We start from the raw sequence: 27,991 nt of genomic DNA on the forward strand, positions 1-27,991 counted from the left end.
GGTGCGGGTCATACTGTACCTTTTAATAATGTGAGGAGCGTGATCATCAAAATACGGTAGTGGTGATATCATTTCCCTATATTTTTCGTCTAAAGTTAATTAGTGTTAAGGTCCCTATTGAAGGGAACTTTGGTCAATTCACAAATAAGATTGGGAAATAAGTTTTAAAGTAATTTAACCAAGATGGCACAATTGCAAGTAAAGAAAAGTACAGGCCTTAAATAATTGGATTTTCCTATAAAAACCTTCACTTACTTACCTCTGAAATTTCTCCTTCAAATCACAGTCTCGTTAGACCAAAATCTTTCCTTATTTGGATTCTGCAAGTTGATTTTGAAACCCAACTCGAATAGTACTCTCTTTCCTTTTCTACTTTTTCCTCAGAGGGGTCCTTCTTGTCCTTCTTTTGGAGACTTGTTTCAGAAACCAAAAACCCTTTTATTATGGATGAGTGTAGAGGATATGAAGGAAATTTTTTTTCTCAAAAGGTTCAAAGGTATCCACCTAGATCCCAAATTAGAAGACCTCCTCAAGGTATACTAAAATTTTCTATTTGGGTTTTATTTTAATTTGTTGGTTTGTTTGTTTGTTTGTTTTGTTCACTTGAAGAGTAGGATAGTATTTTAGCTAGGATTTGCATGGATTCTGCAATTAGTTTGTTTGTTTGTTTTTTTTTTATCATTGTGTTTTGAATTGAAGAGCTGTGTTCTTGTTTGAAGATAGATTTTGGTGTTTATGTTAGTTAGTGAGAAAATAGAAGTGGGTTTGTGATCGGATTGAGGATTATTGTTTGGGCCATTAGTAAAAACAGATATTTTATCTTTTGAGGAATTGTTTATTGCATGTGGGTTTTTTGGATTGTTGATGAATTATTCAATGTTTTTAAGTTTCTTCTTTTAATTAGCTCTGGAATTCTTTTATAGTTTAAGGATCCATTCTGTTGCTTTTGATTATTTTTTGTCTAGGGCCTTATGGTATGGGAAGTGAGTTTTTTATTGGTTGAGGATTTGGTTTTAGGGTTGCCTTTCAGTCTGTTATTTTGCTGTTACCTTTTCGTTTTGAATTGTAGACTTTCTGTAATTTTCTTACTCAAATCTGCTTTATTTTTTTTTCTATTCGCCAAGTCCTTAATTGTCATAAAAATCACCTTTAGCTTGTGGGTGTTTTTGTGACAGGAGTCAGTTTATTGATTTTGTAATACGGGCGATTTTAATTTTTAATTTCTTGTTTGTTTGTTTGTTTTTCTTCTTTTTCTTTCAAATTTGTAGGGTTTCTATGATAGTTTGGAATTTTCTTTTCGATTATCGCAGTCTAGGATTGTCTCTATCTTTATTTCAATCAATGTTTAAAAAACAAACCAAAGTGGCCGCTCCTACCAGGTTCGACCCGAACTGACCATTTTTTGGTCCGGTTTCGTTAAGCCAGTGTAAGTTTCAAAAAACCGAATAAACCGTCGGACATTCTTAATTAAACTGCTCCAATTGTTTGAACCATAGTTATTAGAACCCCCCTCCGAAAGGTTTGGAAGCTCGCATGCACAGAACCTCGCTTTAAAAGCTAAATTCTTCTTGGTTCCAAACTTTGGGGGTTTTGTGAAAGAAGTTTCTTTCTTTGCCTTATTTGCAAAAGCAGTCCTCTGGTTTGTCAATTTACAAATAGAGTCATCGCGATTGAGTGAATTTCGGAAACCCAGTCTTACCATTTATTTGTGACCAAATTACCCATGTTAGATTTGTTTTACACATAAACTTACCAAAATATCTTTATATGTGAAAATTCAAAAATTACCTCAAGTGAAAACCTAGATTTAATTTGGGAAAGTTTAGAATAGAGAAGTAAACGAAGGTGTTGGCTCTGAATATATCCTGGGTTAAGACTCTCCCAAGCTTTAGTTTTATCTCCATTTATGACCTTTGGTACGGCTGGAGAGAGATACGATGGAGCAGTGAGCGGTCTGAGACATTATCATCATCCCTTCCTGACCGGACCACGTGAAACTTAATTTTGTTGGTTCTAGTATGGGTAGTCTGGGGCAAGCCGGTATTGGCGGCCTTCTTAGAGATGAGTTCGGCTTAACCAAGATGGCTTTGTCAGCGCCAATCGAGATCTAGGACTGTAAAGAAACAGAGGTTAGGGTGGTTTTGCCAGGGATAAGGTTCATATAAAGTAATGACTTGAATAGATTGATAGTTGAGGGAGACACTCTCGATGTGATTAGGTGGTTGGAGGAAAGTCATCGACATCCATGGAGTTTTGCTGAGATGTTTGACGGGATACAGGATCGAATAGTGGGTTCTTCCATTTCTTTTTGGCTTGTGAAAAGATCGCCCAATAATGATTTGGATAGATTGGCCTTATCGGGAGTCGATAGTGCTAGGTTAGAGATGTTTGATTTTCTTCCACCTTGACGGCATGGTTTTCTTTTATTCGGCTTGATCAGAGTCTTTTGTTGTTTCTTGTACCAACAACCTCAGTCGCGTGATTTTCTATCTCATTTACTAATAAAATCTCCATCATTGAAAAAATAGAGAAGTTAATGCCATTCAAGTTCCTTCTTTCTTCTAATTTATCTCAATAGAAAAGCTAATTAAATGGAGGAAACTTTCCCTTCTTACTTTCTAATCACTAGAGAAGAAGTGTTATAAAGTTAATCATGAATGAAATTGAGGAAAGTTAATTCCGTTCTTTAACTAAGTTAATTACCATATTACCTACTCGCTCAAGTTACCATTCCATTCTTCTTTTTTTCTTATTTAGTGTTTGTCTTATTTTATTTAATTATTACTTTTTTATTTTATTTTTTAGAGTGGTTTTACTGCTTTTTTATTTTTTGCTTAAAGTTTTACTAAATTTTTGTTTTTTTAATTTTAAAATTAATTTATTGATTGAATCACAATTTGGACCTAGTCAAGATTTTTTCCAGTTTGATAGTTTGCCCTCTTGTAAATCATCGATTTAAATTATTTTGAACTAGTTCTACTATGCTTGAAGGTTCTTTATATTTGTGGGATAGATAAGGCAAGTTGAATTTCATGCATTTAAGATTTGTTTGGATCATTGCATTGTAATGCTTCTAATTTCAATTATTTTCATATTGTTTTATAACTGTAGAGTTTATAAAAATGTTTAAAACTCTGCAATCCCATCTGATCTCTTGAGTGAACCTCATTTTGCCTTGGGCAACTTCTTGACCACCTTTTTACTTATTAGACGTTGGTCTCTACTGTTTTTTTAACAATTCCCTTTTGTCTATACGTTTGGGATGTGAGTTTAGGGTTTTCTCTTAAATCTTGTGTAATTTACTTTTGAACTGCAGAGTTCTGTTGTTATGTTTGGACTCTCACTCGTTTATGGGGTTGTTATGTTAGGACTCTCACTTGTTTATGGAGGGTCTTGGCAACCCAAAGTCCCTTCTTTGGAGAAGAAGTTCTGCTTTTCTGTGTGCTCAATTTCATGGAAACAACTCTGTGAAACTAAGAAACTTGTGCCCTACAAAAAAAAAAACATTGCTCAGTGGAATCAGTTAATAAAGAGATATTTCAGCTTGCTAAAGCCTGGTTTATTTATTTATTTTTTCTTTTAGTTTTTCTTACTTGTTTTCTAAGTTTTTAATAGAATCATGATTCAACCTGATCAGATCGATTTGGACCGTATCGAAACCTTTTTCAGATTGATTACTGGCCCTGTTTCTAAGTCATTTACTTAGATTGTTTGAACTACCAAGTTCTTCTATGCTATAATCTGCATTATAGGTGTGGGATTGATAACTGAAGTTGTTTTTCATCCATTGAGGATTTGTTTGCATCATTGCATTGTAATGCTTCTAATTTCAATTATTTCATATTTGTTTTTCAACGTATACCAATTTTTAAGATCGCTTGAGTCGACCTTGTTTTGCCTTGGTTGAGCTCTTGACGACCTTTTAGTTCTTACATATGGGTCTTTACTATTGTTTGAACTTTGAACCTTCTGTCTATATGGTTTGTGATGTGAGGTTAGGGTTGTCTCTTAAAGCTTCTGTAATTTAGTTTTGAATTGCAGAACTCTGTTGTTATGTCGGGATTTTCTCCTGTTTATGGAATTGGTTTCTTAGATGTTAAGGATTTATTTTTAGATTAAAGTAGGTCTATATTTCTTGAACTACAGGATTGTAAAATTGGCTGTTTGTTTATCTCCTCTCAGTAAATATTATTAGATTAAAGTAGGTATAATTTCTTTCTTTAATTGTGGTGTTGTAAAATTGGCTGTTTGCTTATCACCTCTCAGTAAATATACTGGGCTTTTGTTGTATTGCAGATTTGTTTTGTAGGGCTGTCTTTCTTTTTTCTTATCATAAGGAATTCGGCATTTTGTGCTTTCAGGATGCTGGCAACCAACAGTCACTTCTTGGGAGAAGAAATTCTGCTCTTCTGTGTGCTCAATTTCATGGAAACAACTCTGTGAGACTAAGGACCTGATGTCCTACTACGAAAACATTGCTCAGTGGAATGATTCATCTGGCGAAGAGGCATTTCATAATGCAAAAGCCCGGTTTTGGGCAGAGATTAATGGCCTCCCCTGTGATATCTCTCTTCCGAATCCAGATATTTATATTGATGAAATCGATTGGAATTCCAACATTGATCCCGAGCTGCTATTGGATTTGGATAAAAAACCCCTGGCTCCTAGTGATGAAGAAAAGAATGAGAAACTTGGTTGGGATCCTTTCAACTTGTCTAACTTCCCAATCCCATGCACTGGATGGGGTGATGATGAAGACCCAGTTCATAATTCTCCGGCCGAGTCCTTTAACTACCCATTCCCTTGCACCGGATGGGGTGATGCTGAAGACCCAGTTAATGATTCTAGGGCCGAGCCCGCTTGGGGAAATTTTGATCTAAATGTTGATAATGACAACGCAAAGGATTGGATTGGATGGGAAAACAGATGTGGAGCAGAATTCATGGGAAACGATGGGGCTAAAGGGCATGTAAATTGTGATGGAAATGCTAATAATTATGATACACACGTTTGGAGTCGTTGGGAAAGTAGAGCAAAGGAGGATAATTCATGGGAAAATAGTGGGGGTAATTCATGGGAAAATAGAGATGTGGAGGGGAATTCGTGGGAACAGGATGGGTTATTGGAGACAAATAATGGGAACTGTTGGAGGAGACAAGGTGGCGCTTGAAATTCTTCAGGATATAAAACTTCAAGGTTTCAAGGTGACAAGTATAAGTTGAATACTGGGAGGAAGAATTACACAGGAAAGAAAAGAGAGAATTTCCCTTATGAGCGGCCTGTAATCGATAATCAAACTTTGGCTCCATGGCAGTGGAGCTCGATGCGTTCTTTTGGACCCGTGAATCATCATCTATCTACCGAATCAAGCAATATTTGGCGTTGGAAGCCTGTTTCTTTTGCTTTTTTTTTTCGACATGAGAACATAGTAGGTAGAAGTTTCCAATTTTATGCATTCTTTGCATTCCTTAATTTTTTTTTAATTTTGGTTGCTTTAGATGGCTTTTTACAAGCTGAATGTAGTAGCTTTGGATGTTCAATTTATCTTCAAATATTGTTTCTTTTTGGTATTCAATGTAGAAACCCGTGATTTATATTAAATTCAGTACTTTTCTGATATATATGTTCAGTTTCTTCCACCAGGAGCCGACTGGTTTCTTTGGTTATAAGAGATTGTATAAGAACAATGGTTCTTGAGAAGTGGAAATAGAGAGAGATATTTTATATTCTCTCCCAGCTTTTCTTTTCTGTTCTTCATGGGTTATGATTAACTAGGCTGTAGAATTCTTGGGTTGTGTCTGATTTCATATTGTCAGTTCTTAAATTGTTGGTTATGTACCAGAAACAGATGTTATTGTTTTTTTTTTTCTGGAAATTAATTCTGATCCTGAAGGACAAATCATTATTTATGAGACTATCTTCAAATGGAGCTGAGATTTACATATAGAAGCATTATATATCCCTGATTTGTTTCATAATTGTAACTACAGAACCCTTTACATGGTTAGTGAGATGTACTTCTTGTCAAGCTCTAAAGGCTACCTAGAAAAAGAGATTAATTATGCGGGGCACCTGGAAAACTTCAAATTTCTTACCAGATACTGTTCAGTACTCCTTTATAGTTCAGTTGACAAAATGTCTTAAAACTCAAGCGCACGATGAACTTGGCATCAGTAACTGAAAGATATTTCAGTACCAGTTCTAGAATGGTAGATGAGTTGCATTGAACCCCTTTTGTCATTGTACAGTGTCAGCCTCCTATGTGAGTCAAACACCTCAAAATGGGTGTCATAGCCATGCCAGAATCCTCAATTTTAAGTAAAAACTAAAAACCCATATCCTTGGTTTGTCTTTTAGGATGTTCTAGGATCAGGGGATGGTATGAAATCTTCCATCAGTACCAAAATCTTATTTAAGAACCTTCTGTTATCTGTATCTGGTTTTTGCTTTCGCTTACTTAAAAAACTTGTCCACACTCATCACCTTGTCAACAAAAATTCAGGAAATGTGGAGCTAGGGGGCAAGCTACCGGAAGAGGCCTCTCCAAAAGGGGCTCGGTTTCTACACACTCCAGGACTACATGAGGCGCCCCCTCTCCCTTCTAATTGCCCCCTTTATGAGTCTCCTACCAACTCGAGGATGGGCAGATACTCCAGACTGGTGGTCTGAATCGCAGTTCCACCCTAGACAGAGACCACTAGGGGGCAGGCTACTGGAAGAGGCCTCCGGGTTCATCCCATCCTCACCCTCCATTCCGCTTCCTACTCTACTATCAATCTGCTTCCTACTATACTGTCAACCAAGGTTTTAAATTTCGGTTTCGGAGGTAATGTTGGCCCTATCCGAAAACTAAAATTTAGCCGAAATCCAGAAATTTTGGCCGAAATTCGGTAACGGGCGCTTGAAATGTCGTTTTTTGGCAGAAATTTCAGGCAAAATTATGTAAAGAAGTAAAAAATTAATATTTTTTCTAAAATTTCGCCGAAATTTCGACCGATAAATTTCGGCAATTTCGGTTTCGACCCTCACTCGGCCGAAATTTAAAACCTTGCTGTCAACCTCCCACCCTCCCGTGACTCCACCACCGGAACCCATATCTTCTGGCATCGTCAAGGATAAATGGAAAAAAAAAAGAATAGGAATAGAAGGAAAGGAAAAGAGGGAAGTAAAACTTTGAGAAGATGAAAGAAAATCAGAGGTCACCGGAAAGAAAGAATATGGTGGAGGAAGAGAGAATCGCCGGAAGGAAGTAAGTTACCCTAATGACAGAAATGACGAAAACGAACAGGGAAGACCCTTTATATAAGAAACGAACGGCCCCACGCGGGAAAAGTCTCGTCGATTGGGAAACGGGATCTCCCTCCACGTGGCAGGCAAGGAATGGATAACGGGTTTAGCGCCCATCATAACGGCATCACTTCTGTATCGGGGTGCAACTGGGGTCGGGTTTGATCGGGTTGAGGCCAACCCTAATCCAACCTGAGAGAGCATTCCCTCAACCCTACCAACCCGCCTCTAAATTTCTCAACCCTAATTAACCCAACCCATCTAACCAGAATCAGGTCAGGTGCACCTTGGGCCAAATAGAAAAATACAATAACCCATAGAAAACCAAGATAAAATTAGAGGACGGAGGTCGGGTTTGGGTTGGTTCAGGTTGCCAAGGCCTCAACCCTGACCCAACCCGAAATTAAATCGGGTTGGCTTTTCCCAACCCTAACCCAACCCAACCTGAGGAAATGCCAACCCAACCCGAGCCAAAATCGGATTGAACTCGCCGCGTTCGGGTTGAGCCCGACCCAAGTTGCACCCCTACTTCTGTAACAATTATCATTAATGCTAGGAAGTGCAGTTTTGGTTTTAGAAAGACGTAACTTTCCATCTTCCCGTTTCGGCGACGCTTTGGTTTCCTGCTAAGACGACGAAGCTTGGCATAGGCATAGGCATTAAACGTATGCACTACCGTCTAGAGTGAGGGCAACATGATTCGGCCAAAAAAAAAACAGGATGAGAAAAATAAGACTTTAAGAGCTATTTTTTTTTTTTTGGTATGCTTAAAACGGTATTTTGCAAACTATGCTACCTAGGGATTTGCTTGGGTTCATCGCAAAATGCATTTGGCGGAACGTCGAGATTTGTTAGGGTCCATCACAAATGGGATTTTGCGAAACGTCTGTTGCATGAGAGAGCAGCCACATGAGCTTACTTTCCAACAGATTTTGTCATTATTCATAAGGTGGCTGAGCTCTCTCATGCAACAGACGTGCTGCGAAATGGCTTTTGCGATGTACCCTAGCAAATCCCATGCTACCTATAAGCTACCTACCAACACATGTAAACATGTAAAATTTTGGCAGATTGTCGGTTTATGAGTGCATTTCATTGTTGTTGTCCTGATAATTTTTGGGAAGAAATATTTACGCCCCTTTTCATCACCAGGGACACCTGGTGCCAGTATACCAATGACTAAAGGGGGCCTAATGTACTTTATGTCAGAAGAATCTAGTGGCCTTGATTGCCATGTACATTGGCGCTGGGTGTCCCTGGTGATGAAAAGGGGCGTAAATATCACTTCCCTAATTTTTTTGGTAGGTAAGCTGGATGGAACCTTCGACCTCAAGGCTGAGATACAGAGTCTCAACCATTGAGCTACAGGCCCAACCTCTTGTTATACCGGTATGATTGGCCAATCTAGATCCTTGACTCCAACCAGACGTATCCATGTATGTAATCATTGTCATGGATATATAATCTCCATTTAGTACGGGGATAGACCAATAATGACGCATGGTCGTAGCCCTTTAGTTTAAATAACAAAAAGAACGAGTAAATTAGTTATGTTATTATATACAGAACTTTATATATATTCTTTTCGATTTCTTCCTGGTTATGTGGAGTTATTATATTGTCGGGCATTGAGCAAATCCTTATACCATATATAAAGCGTGAATGAGGGGTTAAAGTCATCCTCACTTCTGCGTTATTTCCATTCATGTCTCACAGCCTAGCACAATACCTTTTTCGTTGGCATTTCTTATTTTTCTTAGGGGTATTCTGGGCATTCATGTTGGGCAATAAATACCCAATCATATCATAAAGTCAAGTTAGGGAATAAATACCCAATCATATCAAAAAGTCAAGTCAGGCTTCCATTTTTTCAGTCATTGTCATATTTTGTTACATTTTTTCCGTATATTTTGTCGTAATTTGTCGACTTTGCTTCCATTTTCCCGTAAATTTTCATTTAAAACTTATGATTATTATTTATTGCTATTATATATTACTACCCACCTTTTGCACAAATCCTACTTTTGCTAATCATTGCATTTGCACCGCATCAACAATAAGACAAATGTCTCAAAAAGTCAACAAACATAAATGGGCTAACATCACATGATCTGCTAATCATTGCATTTGCACCGCATCAACAATAAGACAAATGTCTCAAAAAGTCAACAAACATAAATGGGCTAACATCACATGATCGCATGCAATTCCAAAAGATGGGTTGGCGAAGGTGGCTAGCAAATCCCTACACATACAAACAAAAATCTTAAAAAATATGTCAAGCTATTATTTATTGCTACCCACCTTTGCACAAATGGATGGTACTTCTCCCAATCTTTGCATTTTGCACCATCTCAAGGAGAAGACAAATGTCTCAAAAAGTCAACAAACATAAATAGGCTAACATCACATAATCGCATGCAATTGCAAAGGATGGGTTGGCGAAGTTGGCTAGCAAATCCCTATACAAACAAAAAAACAGCTGAAAAAATATGTCAAAAAGCCGGCTGTCCCTGGGTCGACCAGGCTCGTACAGGCCGAGTGCGGGTCCAAGCTTAGTGACCCGTATAATTTCCCGGGTCATTTTGACCCGTCCCGTTTGCCCCAGACCCGTACGGGCCGGGTCAATCCCGGCCTGACCCGGCCGTTCACCAGGTCTATTCCCTACGATCCAAAAGCATCCGCTCATCAAAACCATCCATTTCCATTGACAGGCCAACAACCAAAACTGATCCGAAATTTCTAAGTTATATTGAAAGCGAGATGACATCAGCACCACAATATTTTAATAATTGCACTAGGGTTATTGCATTTCCCAAAAGGTTCTGATAGGCTAATGACAAAATAAAACACGCTAAACTTCTGCAGCTATAAATCGGAATTACATTATGGAAATTTCTACAGATTGGACTGTTGGGATCATTTTGCTATTTTGGTCCTGAATTGACTTTTAAAATTTAATTTAATTTGGTAAATGGTAGGGGGCATATTATTATTATATATGTTTATGGAAAATCAATAAGATTGACAAAAAGCCATTTTTGGATTGCATGATATCAAACCCTATCTGATTGCTGAGTTTCAGAGCTGTTAGGCTTATTTCAATTAGAGAAGTGTACAAAACGAGTACAGTCATTACTATAGTATGGGAATGCAATATATCATTGTCCTTCTATTGGTCAGATTCAATGGAAAGCTTGGATTAGAATCAACGTATTTGATATTGCCAATTCTCTATCTCTATCACTTTATTTTCATTACTTGACAACTTACGTTATTTAGTTGGAAAATGAAAAATTTCTATAAAATCAATCTTCTATGCTTATATCAGCACAAACATGTTTTAATAATTGCACTCACTCATCTTGTCTTATATCATATAAAGAGCTGCCAAGGTTATTACTGTTCCCACAAAGCTCTGAAAAGCAATTTTAAAAGACAAGACAAGCTTAGTTCGTGCCATTATTAAAACATGGTTGTGCTATACCATTTTCCTAATAATAAATGACTCTAATAAAAGTCATGGGGGTGTGTAAAGTGAGGACACAAAAGATCAAAACTGAAAAGAGAGTTTTGTCCTCTACTCCATAACCTGCACCTACTTGCAGATTAACTTGTTTATTGTTTTTCACATTACATAATCAGTTCAGGAAGACTGAATGCATTTCTCATTAGCTTTCTTTCCCATTTGTTTAGTTGGCATTTACATTTCTCTGCATTTCTTCCACCTCTGGTTTTTCATTTTTTTTCAATGGAAACAAAGATAGAGGAGGTAGAGAAATGCGTGAGCTTGAAAGTGAGGACACAAAAGATCAAAACTGAAAAGGAACTTCAACCTGAAGAACAAGTTGGTGCAAAAGAAGAGTTCGGTGAGCAACAAAGAAGCATTTTCTTCGATGTAACTCAAGGTAAAGACATTTTTCTATCTTTCCTTTGCATTTTTATTGCTCTCTGTTGAGAGGTTTCTTTTTTGTGATGGGTTTAAGTAAGAAGGTTTTTTATTAAAAGGTGGTATTGTGTGGACTTAAAGGACTTTCATGCCCTAGATTTACTGTATCTGCTTTTATTAGTGGGGCATGCTTTAAGGTTTCACAGATACGAAGAGTTGGAGATTGAAAAAGTTAGTTTTTATTTTTTTCTTTCTGTTGGTGGGTATTTTCAAATGCATTGGATGAGCTATTTGTTTGATTTGAAAATCAGCTTTCAGCTTATGAATTGCACTGGAAGGTTATAAATTTGATGAAAAAGGGGTTGTTTTACGATTTTTGGGCATTGGGTTTTATAATGTTGTGGATTTTGATGGTTTTGGCCTTATATGTGCAAGAGATTATCTTATCTATTGTTCACTAATTTTGTTCTGCTAATATTTTTATCCAAGAACACAGCACAATGAGTCTTGTCAAGGATAAAATAAATTCATGCTTGCTAACCTGTGGAGAACAGACCCAATTGATCGATGAGTCTAATGGGATGATTAGCACAATGAGTCTAATGGGATGATTAGCGTTGAAGCTTAGGAATGTTGGACTGATTTATTTGATCTGTAGGCGTAATGGGTATTGATTTATTTGTTTGTGCTGAAATCATTTCCCTAATGTATAAAAACATGTTTTTCATACATCATATCCAATTTGAATTGCTGAATTTACACTCTAATGAATTAAAACATCATGTTTCCTACCTAAAAAAATCAATCTTAATTCTTTTCACATTAAAAAAGAGTAAAGGTTTCGCAAGAATATAGAAACAAAGTTTTTCGATTGAAATTATCATCCTTTAAAGTGCTCAAAATGTTCCTTTTGTTCTCTACACAATGACAAGATAGAAAAGTTGACAGGGGTAGTGATGACTCGCGAAGTAGATAGCAAGCAGCAAGTATCACTTACTAATAGGGCTAATGGGAGGCCCCTATGCAAGTCTCTAGCTGACGCCCAGTTTGTTTTTAATCTTTTTCTAACGTACGACATGTTTTTAATTATGTCCTATTTCTCAAAACTTTCTTTTTTCTAGTACAATGATGTTTTCTATGATGTCCTATTACTCAAAAACTTTCATTTCGAATACAATGATGTTTTCAAAAGATAAGTTAATGGATATCATTTATAGATTACTTATATATGTGCTATTCTTTGTAAAAATTTATTGTGATGATGATCCGTAGAACATGTACCTTTTGTAAACTTATCATTCTAAAGATTTTGATGATCTTCCAAAATTGTACTTGCACTCTACAAGATTTTGAGACCAATTTTCCATCCAAAGTGAGGAATTGTTCAGATCAGTGTTCAGCAAGAGATTCTCCATGATATATAGGTCAAAGCGCGTGTGAGTTAAAATTTATGTGATTTCATGATTTCCATGAACATATGTAGTTTCAACAATAGTTTCCATTAGAATACAGATTACATATGTAGTTTCAACAATACTTTCCATTAGAATACAAATTTACACATGCTTTTAATACATGTTATTTTGAAGTTGTAATTGCACTTATGTGACGCTTCATTTTGTTATTGGAAAAAATGACTTGTAATAAACACAAACCCGAATTCTCTAAAATCGACCCCATTTGCACCCCTAGTTTGTGAAACCCAGTAAATGAACCAATGGTTATGCCAAGCCTAGTGTTAGTTTACGTGCACTGTACTTTCTAAAAACAGAAAGGGTTGTTAGTTTCCGAATTTGCCAACACGAACACATATACAATGAGAAGGATACTACAAAAGATAAATGCCCTTCCATTATCAATCTTTTTCATACCAAGTCCAAACATATAGTTAAAATTTGTAACCGACCAAATTGCCCATATTATGATTACTATTATACCCTTAAGATTATACCAATCAAGCAAGATTACACCAATTTGATCATAGCCGTCCAAAATTGTAAAAACAATTGGTGGATAGTCCATATTTGTTTAGAAAAATACTAGTGATTATATGGTTATTATGGGTATATTTTTTGTGTAAAGACTTTACGGCCATGATTGAGTTTGTGGTACCTGTAATGAATCTAAGCCGTTAAGTGAATCATAATCACTTGATTTTTTTTTGTCTAAAGTAAATAGGGTTAAGGTTCGAAGGGTAGTTTGGTCAATTCAGAAATAAGATTAGGCAACAAGTACTTCGGCCCAGTAACAGAGCACAAAATAGAAAGTGTGGCACAATTGTAATTAAAGAGAAACACACCGCCTCAAATAAAAGACGTGAGCAAACACAAGACGTGGTTCTTTGGATTTTCTCTTCCTATAAAACCTTCACTTACTTCTCAATTTCTACTTATAATCTTTCCTAATTTGGTCTCTGCTAGTTGATTTTGAAACTCGTCTCTGAGATTATTCTCTTTCCTTTCTTGGTTTTTCTCAGAGGGGTCCTTCTTGTACTTGTTTTGGAGACCTGTTTCCAAAAAACAAAAACAGCTTTCTTTTTATTGAGTTCTAAAATATGGAAGAGTGTAGTCTATATAATTATGAAATGGTTCCTAGTAATCCATGGACATCCGAAAATAGGCGACGTCGTCAAGGTATACTAAAATTTCTCTCTGGGATTTATTTTAATTTGTTTGTTTTGTTCACTTGTAGAGTACAATAGTAGTTGAGGAATTTCATTTAATTTTATTTCTAGATTTTTCTTATAGAGTAAGGTGTGTTTTGTATGGATTCTATAAACGTCTCTCTCTCTCTCTCTCTCTCTCTCTCTCTGTTTTTTTATCATTATGTTTTGAATTGAAAAGTTGTGTTGTTGCTTGATAGATAATTTTGGTGTTGATGTTAGTAGGAAAATAGAAGTGGGTTTGTGATTGGATGGAGGTTTTTTTATTTGGGCCATTGAAAAAATAGATGTGTGAGGAATTACTTATTGCATATGGGTTTTTAGGATTGATGATGAATTATTCATTGGTTTTTAGTTTCTCTTTCTAACTGTGGAATTCTTTTAAAGTTCATGGATCCATTTTGTTGTTTATGATTATTTTATGTAGAGTAAATATTTCCTAGACAGGCAAATTGTGGTACTTTTGTTCTAAAATCTTGATTGGAAAATATTTAAATTGCATGCTTCTATTATTATATGAGAATTTGTTTTTTTTTTGGGTCTTATGGTCTGGGAAGTGGGATTTTACTAGTTGAGGAGTTGGTTATATGGTTGCCTTTCAGTCTGTTGTTTTTACAATATGGGATACAAGGTTAGATTTTGACTCAAATCTGCTTTGATTTATTTTATTTGCCTAGTCCTTGATTGTCGTAGAAATCTCCTCTAGTTTCTAGATTTTTTATGTATCAAGAGTCAGTTTATTGATTTTTTTATATGGGCAATTTTTAACCTTTGATAATTTCTTGTTTTTTAACGGAATCAAGATTCAACCTGATCAGACCGGTTTGGATCGAGTCGTAGCCTTTTTCAGTTTAATTAGTCACCCTGTTTTAAGACATTTATTTAGATTGTTTTGAACCACTAAGTTCTACTATGCTAGATTCTGCTTTATATTTGTGGGATAGATAAGGGGTCATTTTTCATGCATTGAGGATTTGTTTACATCATTGCATTGTAATTCTTTTAATTTCATTTATTTTCATATATATATTTTTAATTTATACCAATGTTTAAGCTTGAGTCGACCTTGTTCTGCCTTGGGTGAGTTCTTGAGCACCTTATAGTTCTTAGATATTGATCTTTAGTATTGTTTCAACTTTCTGCCTATAGGATTTGGGATGTGAGGTTAAGGTTGTCTATTATATCTTCTGTAATTTAATTTTGAACTGCAGAGCTCTATTTTTATGTTAGTACTATCTCTTGTTTATGGAATTGGGTTATTAGATGTTGAGGATTTATTGGTAGACTGAAGTACTTATATTATATTTCTTGAATTGTGGTGGTGTAAAATTTGGCTGTTTGTTTATCACTTCGCACTAAATAGAATGGGCTTTTGTAGCAGTGCAGTGCAGTTTTGTTTTGTAGGTCTGTCTTTCTTTCTTTTTTTCTTATTACAAAGAGTTCTTATTTCGTTTTGTGCTTTCAGGATCCTCGCGACCCACCGTACCTTCATGGGAGAAGAAATTCTGCTTTTCTACATGCGCAATTTCATGGAAACAACTCTGTGACACTAAGAAGCGGATGTCCTTCTTCAAAAACATTGCTCAGTGGGATGATTCATCTGGCGAAGAGGCATTTCTGAATGCGAAAGCGCGGTTTTGGGCAGAGATTAATGGCTTTCCCTTTGATATCCCTCTGCCCGATCCAGATATTTATACGGATGAAATTGACTGGAATTCCGACATTGATCTCGAGCTGCCATTGGATTTGGATAAAAAACCTCTAGCTCCTATTGATGAAGAGAAGGATGAGAAACTTGGTTGGGATTCTTTCAACTTCCCAATCCCATGCACTGGTTGGGGTGATGATGAAGACCCAGTTAATGATTCTAAGGCCGAGCCCTCTAACTGCCCAATTCCATGCACTGGATGGGTTGATGCCGAAGACCCAGTTCATGATTCTCCATCCGAGCTCACTTGGGGAAATTTTGATCAAAATGTTAATAATAACATTGAGAACAAAGATGTGGAGCAGAATTCATGGGAAAACGATGGAGCTAAAGGGCAAGGAAATTGTGATGGAAATGGTGATAGTGATACATGGGGTTAGAGTGGTTGTGTACCTTCATGGGTGAAGAAATTCTGCTTTTCCACATGCGCAATTTTATGGAAACAACTCTGTGACACTAAGAACCTGATGTCCTACTACAAAAACATTGCTCAGTGGGATGATTCATCTGGTGAAGAAGCATTTCAGAATGCGAAAGCTCGGTTTTGGGTAGAGATTAATGGCTTCCCCATTGATATCCCTCTGCCCGATCCAGATATTTATACTGATGAAATTGACTGGAATTCCGACATTGATCTCGAGCTGCCATTGGATTTGGATAAAAAACCTCTAGCTCCTATTGTTGAAGAGAAGGATGAGAAGCTTGGTTGGGATTCTTTCAACTTCCCAATCCCATGCACTGGTTGGGGTGATGATGAAGACCCATTTAATGAGTCCTCTAACTGCCCAATCCCACTCATGGGATGGGGTGATGATGAAGACCCAGTTAATGATTCTCCGGCCGAGCCCTCTAACCGCCCAATCCCATGCCCTGGATGGGTTGATGATGAAGAACCAGTTCATGATTCTCCGGCCGAGTCCTCTAACTGCCCAATCCCATGCACTGGATGGGTTGATGCTGAAGACCCAGTTCATGATTCTCCACCCGAGCTCACTTGGGGAAATTTTGATCAAAATGTTAATAATAACATTGAGAACAGAGATGTGGAGTAGAATTCATGGGAAAACGATGGAGCTAAAGGGCAAGGAAATTGTGATGGAAATGCTGATAGTGATACATGGGATTGGAGTGGTTGTGTACCTTCATGGGAGAAGAAATTCTGCTTTTCTACATGCACAATTTCATGGGAACAACTCTGTGACACTAAGAACCTGATGTCATACTACAAAAACATTGCTCAGTGTGATGATTCATCTGGTAAAGAGGCATTTCAGAATGTGAAAGCCCGGTTTTGGGCAGAGATTAATGGCCTCCCCTTTGATATCCCTCTGCCCGATCCAGATATTTATACTGATGAAATTGACTGGAATTCCGACATTGATCCCGAGCTGCCATTGGATTTGGATAAAAAACCTCCAGCTCCTAGTGATGAAGAGAAGGATGAGAAGCTTGGTTGGGATTCTTTCAACTTCCCAATCCCATGCACTGGTTGGGGTGATGATGAAGACCCAATTAATGAGCCCTCTAACTGCCCAATCCCACTCATTGGATGGGGTGATGATGAAGACCCAGTTAATGATTCTTCGGCCGAGCCCTCTAACTGTCCAATCCCATGCACTGGATGGGTTGATGCTGAATACCCAGTTCATGATTCTCCACCCGAGCCCACTTGGGGAAATTTTGATCAAAATGTTGATAATAACAATGAGAACAGAGATGTGGAGCAGAATTCATGGGAAAACGATGGAGCTAAAGGGCTAGGAAATTGTGATGGAAATGCTGATAGTGATACACGGGATTGGAGTGGTTGTGAAAGTAGAGCTAAGGAGAATAATTCATGGGAAAATAATGGGGGTAATTCATACGGTTGGGGACATTGTGATTGTGATATTAACAAGATGCCTTATTTGGAATCCCGAAAAAATAATGTGATTTTGGAAACAAATAATGTGAACTGTTGGAGGAGAGAAGGTGGCGCTCGAAATTCTTCAGGGTATAAAACTTCAAGGTTTCAAGGTGACAAGCATCAGTTGAATAATGGTTGGAGGACTTACAGAGGATGGAAAGGAGAGAATTTCCTTGTGGGCTCGATGCGTTCTTCTGGACCTGGGAATCATCATCTCTCTACCAAATCAAAACATTCTTTGTGGGTGAAGAAGCCAATTTTTTATGCATTCTTTGCATTCCTTTATTATTTTTTCTTTTTTCTTTTGGTTGCTTTAGATGGCATTTTACAAGCTGTATGTTGAAGTGTTGGATGGTTGATGTATCTTCAATACTTTATTTTTTCGGCATTTAATGATAGAAACCTGTGATTTATACATTTCAAAAATAAAAATATAAACCTGTGATTTATATTAAATTCCGTACTTTTCTAAGATATCTGTTTAGTTTCTTTCACTGGTTTCTTGGTTATATGAGATTGTATGAGAGCAATGGTTCTTGAGAAATGAAAATGGAGAAAGATATTTTATATTCTCCTAGCTTTTGTTTTCTGTTCTTCATGAGTTATGATTAACTAGGCTGCGGAATTCGTGGCTTGTATCTGAATTCACATTATCAAGTTCTTAAATTGTTGGTCATGTAGGAGAAACATATGTTATTATTTTTTAAATATTGACTTTACAATGCTTTTCTGTAAAAAAAAAATTTTTGAAATTTTTTTCTGAAGCTGAATGACAGTACTGTTCATCTCATAATCTAAACTCTGTTTACTTTTAACCTTTAAATGGAACTAAAACTTACACATTATCTATCCCTGATTTTTTCATTGATTGTAACTACAGAACCCTTTTTTATGTGTTGTAACTACAGAACCCTGCACATGGTTATTGAGGTGTATATGTTGTCATGCTCCAAAGGCTACATAGAAAAAAAGAGTTTAATTCTGTAGGACACCTGGAAGAGTACAAAAATTTCTTACCAGACTGTCCAGTATAGCTCTGTTGTCAAAATGCCTTTAACTCAAGTGCATGCTCTTGAAGAACACCATGAACTGCATAGAAAAAAGAGTTTAATTCTGTGGGACACCTAGTTGTTTCATTATCAATTCTAGGGTGATAGATGAGTTGCATTGAAACCCTTTGGTCATTGCACAGCATCAGCCTCCTCTATGACTTAAACACCTCAAAATGAGTGTCACAGCCACGCCAGAATCCTGAATTTTAAGTAAAAATTTAAAAACCATATGCATGATTTGGCTCTTAGGACTTTACTAGGATTAGGAGCTGGTATGAAATATTTCAATTCATACTCCCAAATCCTATATTTAAGAACTGTTATCTGAGACTGGTTTTTTAATGGCTTAGTAAAAACAAAAAAACTTGTCCACACCCATATCACCTTGTTTACTCACATTTACTACTGTCACAAACCTTAGCCCCTAAGAAAAAGATGCTTAAAATCTTTCCTTGTTGTTAAGTTTCCTATGTGAGTTGCACAAGCAATTCAACTGATATCTGTACTGCCATATTTTGATAATGGCACTATTCACATTGTCTTGAACTTTTTTGTTACTTTCCATATGTTCATTACATTACTCACGACGTCATCAACATCCAGTTAGAAAAGTCTAAAACAAAGTGAGTAGTGCCATCATTAAATCTGTTATAGTATCCGTAATGTGCAGTCCCCCTATAGATCGGAGGGTTAGGATCATCCTATGGAAATGATTTTTGGGGCACAACCTAGTTACCTTGTGGCCCAACAAATGGATGGTTTGGATCATCGTGTTGGCCGTACCGTGCTTTTCAAAAATACGGATTAGATATAGGAGATTTTATATGGTGTAAGGGGTTACAACAATACGGTATGGGTACCACCCTGGATATTTGATCCAACAGCAGCTCACTTTTTGAGGAGCTGCTATTGGATCAGATATCAAGGATGGGACTTCCAGCGTACAAAGGCCTTATTATTGTAAGCCCTTACACCATATAATTTCTCCTCTAGATATAGAATTGGATATATGGTCTTTTCAATTTCTTCTTCAGGCACGAGGAGTTATAATTATAATGGGAAATGATATGGAGACCGAGAGTACCACCGAGCAGGGGACCTGCAATGAGAATGTGCCATGTGTGCAAAAAATTGAAGGTTTTGTTGATTTTCCTGAACTTAAAGGGATTGCTCATGTCACTTGTGAGGATGTGGACATAATCAATTTGTTAGGTCCCCTTTTCGGTGGTACTCTCGGTTTCCTCATGAAGGTCAACTTTCTTGCAGTGTTGGTAGTAAGGCTGGAGAAAAGTACGGAATGTGTTCAACTATTGCAAATAACTAGGGCTGCAACTCGGGTCGGGCGGGTCGGGTTTTGGAGAACCCAACCCTACCCGAGAAATATCTCGGGTCGGGTTTTTTTTCCGGAAAACCCACGATTCCCAAACCCGGGCCTACCCATGATAAATCTCGGGTCGGTTCGGGTCGGGTCGGGTTTTTTCACGTTGACGCAATTTTTTAAGGAAAATTCTTGTTTGGCAAGGCAACTCAACTCATAGAAGCAGAAATTACACTCACATTACACTTGAATCAAACAATGATGTAATTACACTCACACCACACTTGAATCAAACAATGTTGTAATCAAACAATGTTGTAATTGCAATCAAACACTTGAATCAACTCAACTCAACTCATAGAAGCAGAAATTACACTCACATACAGTAACAATGGGTGCGTGGGTTTTCACTTTTAACTTTTAACTAACAATAGAAAAAATGTACATACTATAACTTATGTAACTTGGGTCGGGTCGGGTCGGGCCCCTTCAAACCCGGCTCGACCCGAGATTCATGCGGGCTTTTGAATGCTCAACCCGGCTCGACCCGAAACCCATGAAACCTGAACCCAACCGAGGCTATCTTCGGGTCGGGTCGATGCGGGTCGGGTAAAACCCGGCTCGAGTTGCAGCCCTACAAATAACTACGTTGTGCGCGTAGTTTTGGACCCCAAAAGACTATTTTGCCTTTCCTGACACAATCAGATAGTCTCCTCAAATTTTGTGGAAGAGAGTACAACTCCTCAGATTTTGTGTTGTACTTCTTAAATGGTGTAAAATGATATAAAAAAAGTAGATCGGGTTCAGGTTATTTAAAGTTGGGATCAAATGACTAACCGTACGGGTCACCTAGTGAATAACATTGCCGTCCTTATATTAAAGAGATTTTTGCAAAAGAAGTCCTCTACTTTGCTTTATTTGCAAAAAAAATAGTCTTGTAGTTGGACAATGTGCAAATCAAGTCATCACGTTCGAGTGAACTTTGCAAATCAGGTCATGCCATCAATTTGTGACCAAAATGCCTATAGTAGATTATTTTTTTACTCGTAAAAATCAAAACATCCAAGAAAATTACCTGTGAAAAGACCAAAATGCCTGCGTGATAATATTGTGGGACCCACCAACTAAACTCAAACCCATGCATCGGGTGGGGCCACCATTTTGTCTCTTGTTTTGATGGGATAGGTTCCACGGTCTCCACACACGCCTACGTATATGGTGGGGCCAACAATTTTACACGGCATGTTTTGATGGGGCTAGCCCATCTTTTTTACACCTGTGCATGGCATACGTCAAGAATGCTACTATATATAAAAATGATATCCCCAGACCCCTGATTCAAAACCTATAACTGACTATCATTGGTATTTTGGGTTTTTGTACATAGGGAAATGATTTCAGCACTCCACTCTTTTTATAAGATGCACGACACATCTTGTCTTGTAGTATTTAAAGGGCTGTCAGGAGAATATTATAGTTCTCAGAAAGCTTTTGCAAGCCCTCTAAACACTAAATAAAAAGATGCTTTCGCACATCTTATAAAAAAGTGGAGTGCTGAAATCAGTTTCCTTTTTATAATGCAATTTTTGTATTTTCACCAATAAGGGTATTTTGGTCTTTTATGAGTTAAAAAAATTTACCATGGTTATTTTGGTCACAAATTAGTGGGCACCAAGAAGAAGACTTCTTTTGCAAAAACCCCTGTTCTAAAATAATGGGATGACTAGTAAGGGATCGACTACCTTAATCAATGCGGGGCGGGGCGATCATGAGTTAAAACGGGTCAAGTGAAAAACGTCATTTCCAGTGGTATCGCTGCTGTAAAAAATTACATACATAGTCATATCAGGTTCTATTATTGGGCCCGTATGAAGTAACCGATGGATTACCGTATTCAACTGACTCAAATTGGAAAGACGGTGCCGGCATGTTAAATAACATTGCCGTTCTACTACTGCGGCAATGACTCTACCGGTATGTGAAATAATGCTGTTGTTGCTCCGTTTGGATGCCAAAAATTTTTTGGTTCTTGGGACTTTTGTGGAATTTCTGCAGGAAACCCACGTTTGGTTGCTAGTTAAATAGTGGGCCCAAAAAAATCCCACGAACTAAAATAACCCCGCATGAAACCCAAAGCTGGAAAAAAAAAATCCAAGGAACCAAAATAATCCCACACGAAATCCGAGGAACCAAAATGACCAAAAGAAGAACTTTTTTCTTCCCAACAGTTCAAGCAACCAAACAAAGCAGGGATTTTTATTTTACCGGGATTTTTTTTCCCACCATAGTCCGGTCAACCAAACATGGGATTTTTATTTTACCGGGATACTCCCAGGGAGTTTTTTTTCCCACCAACCTCCCAGGAAGTTTTTTGTTCCACACAAGTCCCAAGAACCAAAAAACTTTTGGCATCCAAACGGAGCAAACCTACGGTTTCGGTTGGGGCCGAAGCGAAGAAGGTCTTTTTAATTATTTTAAGGCACTACCGACTATCTTAATCACCAATGGGTCAATCAAGAGTTATAACGGGTCAATTAGAAAATGTTGTTGTTCAACCCGGGCTCCCGTTAGTAGGCCCATTTGAAGGAACCGATGGATTACCATTACCGTATTCAACCCGGGATGTGTGGAAAAGACTTGGCTTTTGCACGAGAGATAAGCCACCTCAGATGAATTAAATGAGAGGAATGATAGAATGAAGGGCGCCCTTGCAAAAATCAGCTCGAACTATTGGTTGATTTTTGAAAAGTCAACACTTTAATTTCCTCTTTTTTAGGCGCATTCCACTTTTTTCAGCCCTTACCTTTGCAAATATCCACCAACAAGGGCACCCTTGGTGCTGATTTTTGCAAGGGCGCCCTTCATTCTATCATTCCTCATTAAATGAATTAAGACAAAATCTGTTGAAAATTAGCCTGGTGGCTCTTCTACGGTGTCAGTGATCCAGACGGTCCGATGGATCGTCCGAATCCGAACGTTAATGAACGGGATCTAAACATATGAATAGGATCCATAGGCATATTTCGGATCTTCAAATCTGGGATCTGAAAAATTTCGGATTGTGTATGGGCACGCCACAGATGCCCATTGGATAGTCATGATCCGAAATGTTTTGCAAAAATACCCTCCAAATTTTGTTAATGCTAACCTTTCTATGAAGGGCATTTTGGTCAAAACCTCTCTTATCATTTAATGAATATCGGATGGGAATGCGATTTCACTCATTTCATTTCATACTTTTACGAATGAAAAGAGAGGGGTTTTAGCGTAATTTATTCGTTGATAATAGTTATACATTATATTCGTGTATGTAATTTTGATTAGTTTTATTGTTTACAAGCATTATTATACACATAGATAAATTTTTAATTTAGTTGAAGAAAATGCATGAAGACACACTAATAGTGGACTGTCATTCTAACTCTTTTTTAAAAAAAATAATTGTTTGCTTAACTTAGTGGGACATAATAGGACACTCCGATAGACGGTCCGAATTAAAATGCATCGTGACCATGACGTGTAAAGTAAGATCCGATGAACAATCCGACTCCGACCCGACCGATAAGGAATTTGAATGGATCGTGACTGTGACTAAGGTGGATCCGACCCGAAGTGGAACTTGACACCCCGTCTTCTCACATGCAAAAGTCATGAAATTGTTTAGAAGAACCGGTCACGAAATGGCTTTCCATGTGCAAAAGTCGGTTCTTTTCTCTCTCTCTCCGATCTTTCTCTCCCCTCTCTTTTGGCTCTCTTTATACGGTTGTAATGCTCAGCACGCGTCAGATATCTATTACTTTGTACTTCCTAAAAATAGGATATTCTCCAAATTTGCCTACACATGTTGATATTTAATTATTTAGTACATACAATTACAAGGATTCCGCAGCAAGAAACGCCCTTTATCAATCTTTTTCGTACCAAGTCCAAACATATGCCCATACTATAATTACTATTATACCCCCATTATTACAGTAATCAGCACGTATCAAATGATCTTGACTGTTAAAAAAAGGGTATTTTGGTCAATTCGGAAATAAAATGTCCTAAATAGAATGATGGCACAATCCTAATTATATAGAAGGGCAGGCCTCAAATAAACAACCTTTGCAAACTCCCCACGTTGTTCTTTGGATTTTCCTATAAAACCGTCACTTAGCTCTGAAATTTCTACTTCAAATCACAATCTTCCTTAATTTAGTTAGATTTTGAAACCCATTGCTGAGATTAATCTCTTTTCCTTTCTGGGTTTTTCTCAGAGGGGTCTTTTTTGTCCTTTTGGAGACCTCTTTCTCAAAACAAAACCTGCTTTCTTTTTATAGCTTTCTAACATATGGAAGAGTATAGAGCATATCGAGGAAAAAATTCTTATCAAAACTTTCAGATGAATCCATTGAGACATTATAATAGAAGACGTCCTCAAGGTATACTAAACTTTTCTCTCTGTGTTTTATGTTAATTTGTTTGTTTTGTTCACTTGAAGAGTTGGATAATAGTTGAGGAATTGTAGCTTATTTAGTAATGTGTCTTTTTTATTTTTGATATTTATCTAGGGTTTGCATGGATTCTGTAATTGTTTCTCTCTTCTTTTTATTTTTATTTTTTATCATTGTGTTTTGAATTGAAAAGTTATTTTTGTGTTGATGTTAAGTGGGCTTGTGAACGGATTGAGGATTTTTTGTTAGGGCCATTTATGTTATTTCATGATAGATTTATTTTTGTGTTGATGTTAGTAAGAAAATAGAAGTGGGTGTTTGAACGGATTGAGGATTTTTTGGTTGGGCCATTCAAAAAAAAAAAAAAAAAAAAAAAAAAATTTTTTTCGTTTGACAAATTGCTTATTGCATGTGGATTTTTTGGATTGATGATGAATTTAATGTTTTTTGGATTGATGATGAATTAACCAAGATGGCCTTCTCAGGGCCAATCGGGATCAGGAATGTAATGAAGCTGAGGTGAGGGTGTTTTTTCAAGGGATAAGTCTCATATAAAGTAATGACTTGAATAGATTGATAGTTTAGGTAGACTCTCTCAATGTGATTGGGGGGTTGTAGGTAAGTCATCCACATCAATGGAGTTTTGCCGGGATATTTGATGAGATACAAGATCGAGTGGTGGGTTCTTCCATTTCTCTTCGGCATGTAAAACGATTGGCCAATAATGATGTGACAGACCGGCTCGAACATGAGTCGATAGTGCTAGCTTGGAGATCTTTGATTTTCTTCCTCCTTAAAGACATAGTCCTTTTATTTCTTGTACCGGCCACCTCGGTCTCGTGATTTTCTCTCATCTTTATTAATGAAATTTCCATCATTAATAATGAAATTTCCATCATTAAAAAAATATGATTTGTGGACACTGACACGAGTGTCGCGTCTCGACACTGATGCGGGATGTCTGACACGGAAAACCGCCAAACGTTAGAAACGAGGACATGGCTAAAATAGAAAGTATATATAATTATAATTTGTCGATACAGATTCGTGTGTTGAGTTTCGACACGGATATGAATTGTCTGACATGGCAACATCTAAAAATCTAGAAATGGTGACATATACACACAAAATTATTGGTAATTACACAAATGAGTGTCCACATGCCCACATTAACTCTACGCTCCTAGAAATACATTTAAAATTGTCCAAAGGAGTGTTGACACGTGTGTCGTGTCGGACACGCCAGGACACGTGTGTCGGCAATAGATTCAAAGTGTCGGCTAAATCATAGTAAAAACTAGAAAAGTTAATGTCATTTAAGTTGCTTCTTCCTAATTTATCTCAATAGAAAACTAATTGAAAAGCTAACTAAATGAAGGAAAATTTTCCTTCTAACTTTCTATCACTAGAGAAGAAGTGTTACAAAGTTAATTAGGAATGAAATGGATGAAAGTTAATGCCGTTCTTTAACTTAGTTAATTACCATATTACATACTCAACTTACCATTGCCTATATTTGTTTTTCTTTTACCTTTTATTTTTTTCTTAAAAGTTTTTCTAAATTTTTGTTTTTTAATTGTCAAACTAATTTATTAATGGAATCACAATTTGGACCTAATCAAGACCTTTTTCACTTTGATAATCGCCCCTCTTGTAAAACACTGATTTAAATTATTTTGAACTACTAAGTTCTACTATGCTTGGACGTTCTTTATATCTGTGGGATTGATAAAGCAAGTCAAATTTCATGCGTTGAGGACTTGTTTTGATCATTGCAATGTCGTACTTCTAATTTCAATTATTTTGATAAGGTTTTATAACTACAGAGTTTATAACAATGTTTAGAACTCAGCAACCCCGTTTGATCTCTTGTGTGTACCTTTTTTACCACCTTTTTACCTATTAGATACTGGTCTCTACTATTTTTTTAACAATTGCCTTCTGTCTATAGGGTTTGGGATGTGAGATTATGGTTGTCTCTTAAATCTTCTGTATTTTACTTTTGAATTGCAAACTATGTTGTTATGTTAGGACTTTCTCTTGTTTATGGAATTGGATTCTTTGATGTTGAAGATTTATTGTTAGATTAAAGTACGTATAATATATTTCTTGAATTGCGGTGTTGTAAACATAATGGGCTTTTGTAGGATTGCAGATTTGTTTTGTAGGTCTGTCTTCTTATTACAAAGAGTTCTGATTTCATTTTGTGCTATCAGGATCATGGCAACCCAGAGTCCCTACATGGGAGAAAAAATTCTGCTCTTCAACATGCACAATTTCATGGAAACAACTCTGTGAGACTAAGAACCTAATGTCCTACTACGAAAACATTGCTCAGTGGAATGATTCATCTGGCGAAGAGGCATTTCATAATGCAAAAGCTCGGTTTTGGGCAGAGATTAATGGCCTCCCATGTGATATCACTCTTTCCAATCCAGATATCTATATTGATGAAATCGATTGGAATTCCAACATTGATCCCGAGCTGCTATTGGATTTGGATAAAAAACCTCCAGCTCCTATTGATGAAGAAAAGGAAGAGAAACTTGGTTGGGGTTCTTTCAACTTCCCATGCACTGGATGGGGTGATGATGAAGACCCAGTTAATGAGCCCTCTAACTGCCCAATCCAATTCATTGGATGGGGTGATGATGAAGACCCAGTTAATGATTCTCCGGCCGAGCCCTCTAACTGCCCAATCCCATGCACTGGATGGGGTGATGCTGAAGACCCAGTCCATGATTCTCCAACCGAGCCCGCTTGGGGAAATTGTGATCAAAATGTTGATAATGACAATGAGAATAGAGATGTGGAGCAGAATTCATGGGAAAACGATGAAACTAAAGGGTATGCATATTGTGATTGGAGTGGTTTGGAAAGTAGAGGTAAGGATAATAATTCATGGGAAAATAGTGGGGGTAATTCATGCGGTTGGGGACATTGTGATAGTGATATTAACAAGCTGGCTTATTTGGAATCCCGAAAAAATAATGTGATTTTGGAAACAAATAATGGGAACTGTTGGAGGAGAGAAGGTGGCGCTCGAAATTCTTCAGGATATAAAACTTCAAGGTTTCAAGGTGACAAACATCAGTTGAATAATGGGTGGAGGAATTACAGAGGTAGGAAAGGAGAGAATTTCCTTGCCGGCTCGACTGCGAATTATCATCTCTCTACCAAATCAAGCAATTGTCGGTGGGTGAAGAAGCCTGTTTCTTAGGCTTTTTCTATAGTTATTCAACATGAGGCGGTTTTAATTGGGACATAGTAGGTATATGTTGCCAATTTTATGCATTCTTTGCATTCCTTTACTATTTTTTCTTTTGGTTGCTTTAGATGGAATTTTACAAGCTGTAGGTTGTACTTTTGGATGGTTGATGTATCTTCAAATACTGTATTTTTTCGGCATTTAATGATAGAAACCTGTGATTTATAATAAATTCCGTACTTTTTTAAGAAATCTGTTTCGTTTCTTTCACTGGTTTCTTTGTTATATGAGATTGTATGAGGGCATTGGTTCTTCAGAAATGAAAATAGAGAAAGATATTTTATATTCTTCTAGCTTTTGTTTTCTGTTCTTCATGAGTTATGATTAACCAGGCTGTGGAATTCGTAGCTTGTATCTGAATTCACACTATCAAGTTCTTAAATTGTAAACATATGTTATTATTTTTTAAATATTGACTTTACAATGCTTTTCTGTAAAAAAAAATTTTTTTGGAAATTTATTCTG

At 37.0% G+C, this 27,991-nt stretch overlaps 3 protein-coding genes across 4 annotated transcripts; all 3 read left to right on the forward strand.

Moving 5' to 3' along the window:
- The first annotated feature begins 222 nt into the window (after positions 1-222).
- On the forward strand, positions 223-5,621 carry LOC143883075 (uncharacterized). Its single transcript, XM_077386439.1, has 2 exons — positions 223-534; positions 4,362-5,621. Exons 1-2 carry the CDS (start codon positions 444-446, stop codon positions 5,168-5,170), a joined length of 900 nt encoding a protein of 299 aa, XP_077242554.1. The 5' UTR covers positions 223-443; the 3' UTR covers positions 5,171-5,621.
- A 7,838-nt stretch (positions 5,622-13,459) lies between these two features.
- Positions 13,460-17,903, forward strand: LOC143883081 (uncharacterized). Of its 2 annotated transcripts, none has more exons than XM_077386446.1 (2): positions 13,460-13,809; positions 15,304-17,903. In XM_077386446.1, the coding sequence occupies exon 2, from the start codon at positions 16,761-16,763 to the stop codon at positions 17,793-17,795; it is 1,035 nt and encodes a 344-aa protein (XP_077242561.1). In that variant the 5' UTR covers positions 13,460-13,809; positions 15,304-16,760; the 3' UTR covers positions 17,796-17,903. Both variants share the same exon structure in this region, with proteins under 2 accessions (XP_077242561.1, XP_077242567.1).
- Positions 17,904-23,949: 6,046 nt separating this feature from the next.
- LOC143883094 (uncharacterized) lies at positions 23,950-27,732 on the forward strand. Its single transcript, XM_077386459.1, has 2 exons — positions 23,950-24,246; positions 26,475-27,732. The coding sequence occupies exons 1-2, from the start codon at positions 24,156-24,158 to the stop codon at positions 27,476-27,478; spliced, it is 1,095 nt and encodes a 364-aa protein (XP_077242574.1). The 5' UTR covers positions 23,950-24,155; the 3' UTR covers positions 27,479-27,732.
- The last annotated feature ends 259 nt before the right edge of the window (positions 27,733-27,991 follow it).

Source organism: Tasmannia lanceolata, unplaced genomic scaffold (genome assembly GCF_043159265.1).
Source record: "Tasmannia lanceolata isolate RefF3 unplaced genomic scaffold, GAP_Taslan_0.1 ptg000002l, whole genome shotgun sequence".
In the NCBI taxonomy this organism is placed as follows: domain Eukaryota; kingdom Viridiplantae; phylum Streptophyta; class Magnoliopsida; order Canellales; family Winteraceae; genus Tasmannia; species Tasmannia lanceolata.

Coding starts and splice junctions, on each gene's coding strand:
- LOC143883075 (XM_077386439.1), top strand. CDS start 444: ATGGATGAGTGTAGAGGATATGAAGGAAATTTTTTTTCTCAAAAGGTT. Junction 535..4,361: donor AATTAGAAGACCTCCTCAAG/GTATACTAAAAT, acceptor TTGTGCTTTCAG/GATGCTGGCAACCAACAGTC.
- LOC143883081 (XM_077386446.1), top strand. CDS start 16,761: ATGTCATACTACAAAAACATTGCTCAGTGTGATGATTCATCTGGTAAA.
- LOC143883094 (XM_077386459.1), top strand. CDS start 24,156: ATGGAAGAGTATAGAGCATATCGAGGAAAAAATTCTTATCAAAACTTT. Junction 24,247..26,474: donor TAATAGAAGACGTCCTCAAG/GTATACTAAACT, acceptor TTGTGCTATCAG/GATCATGGCAACCCAGAGTC.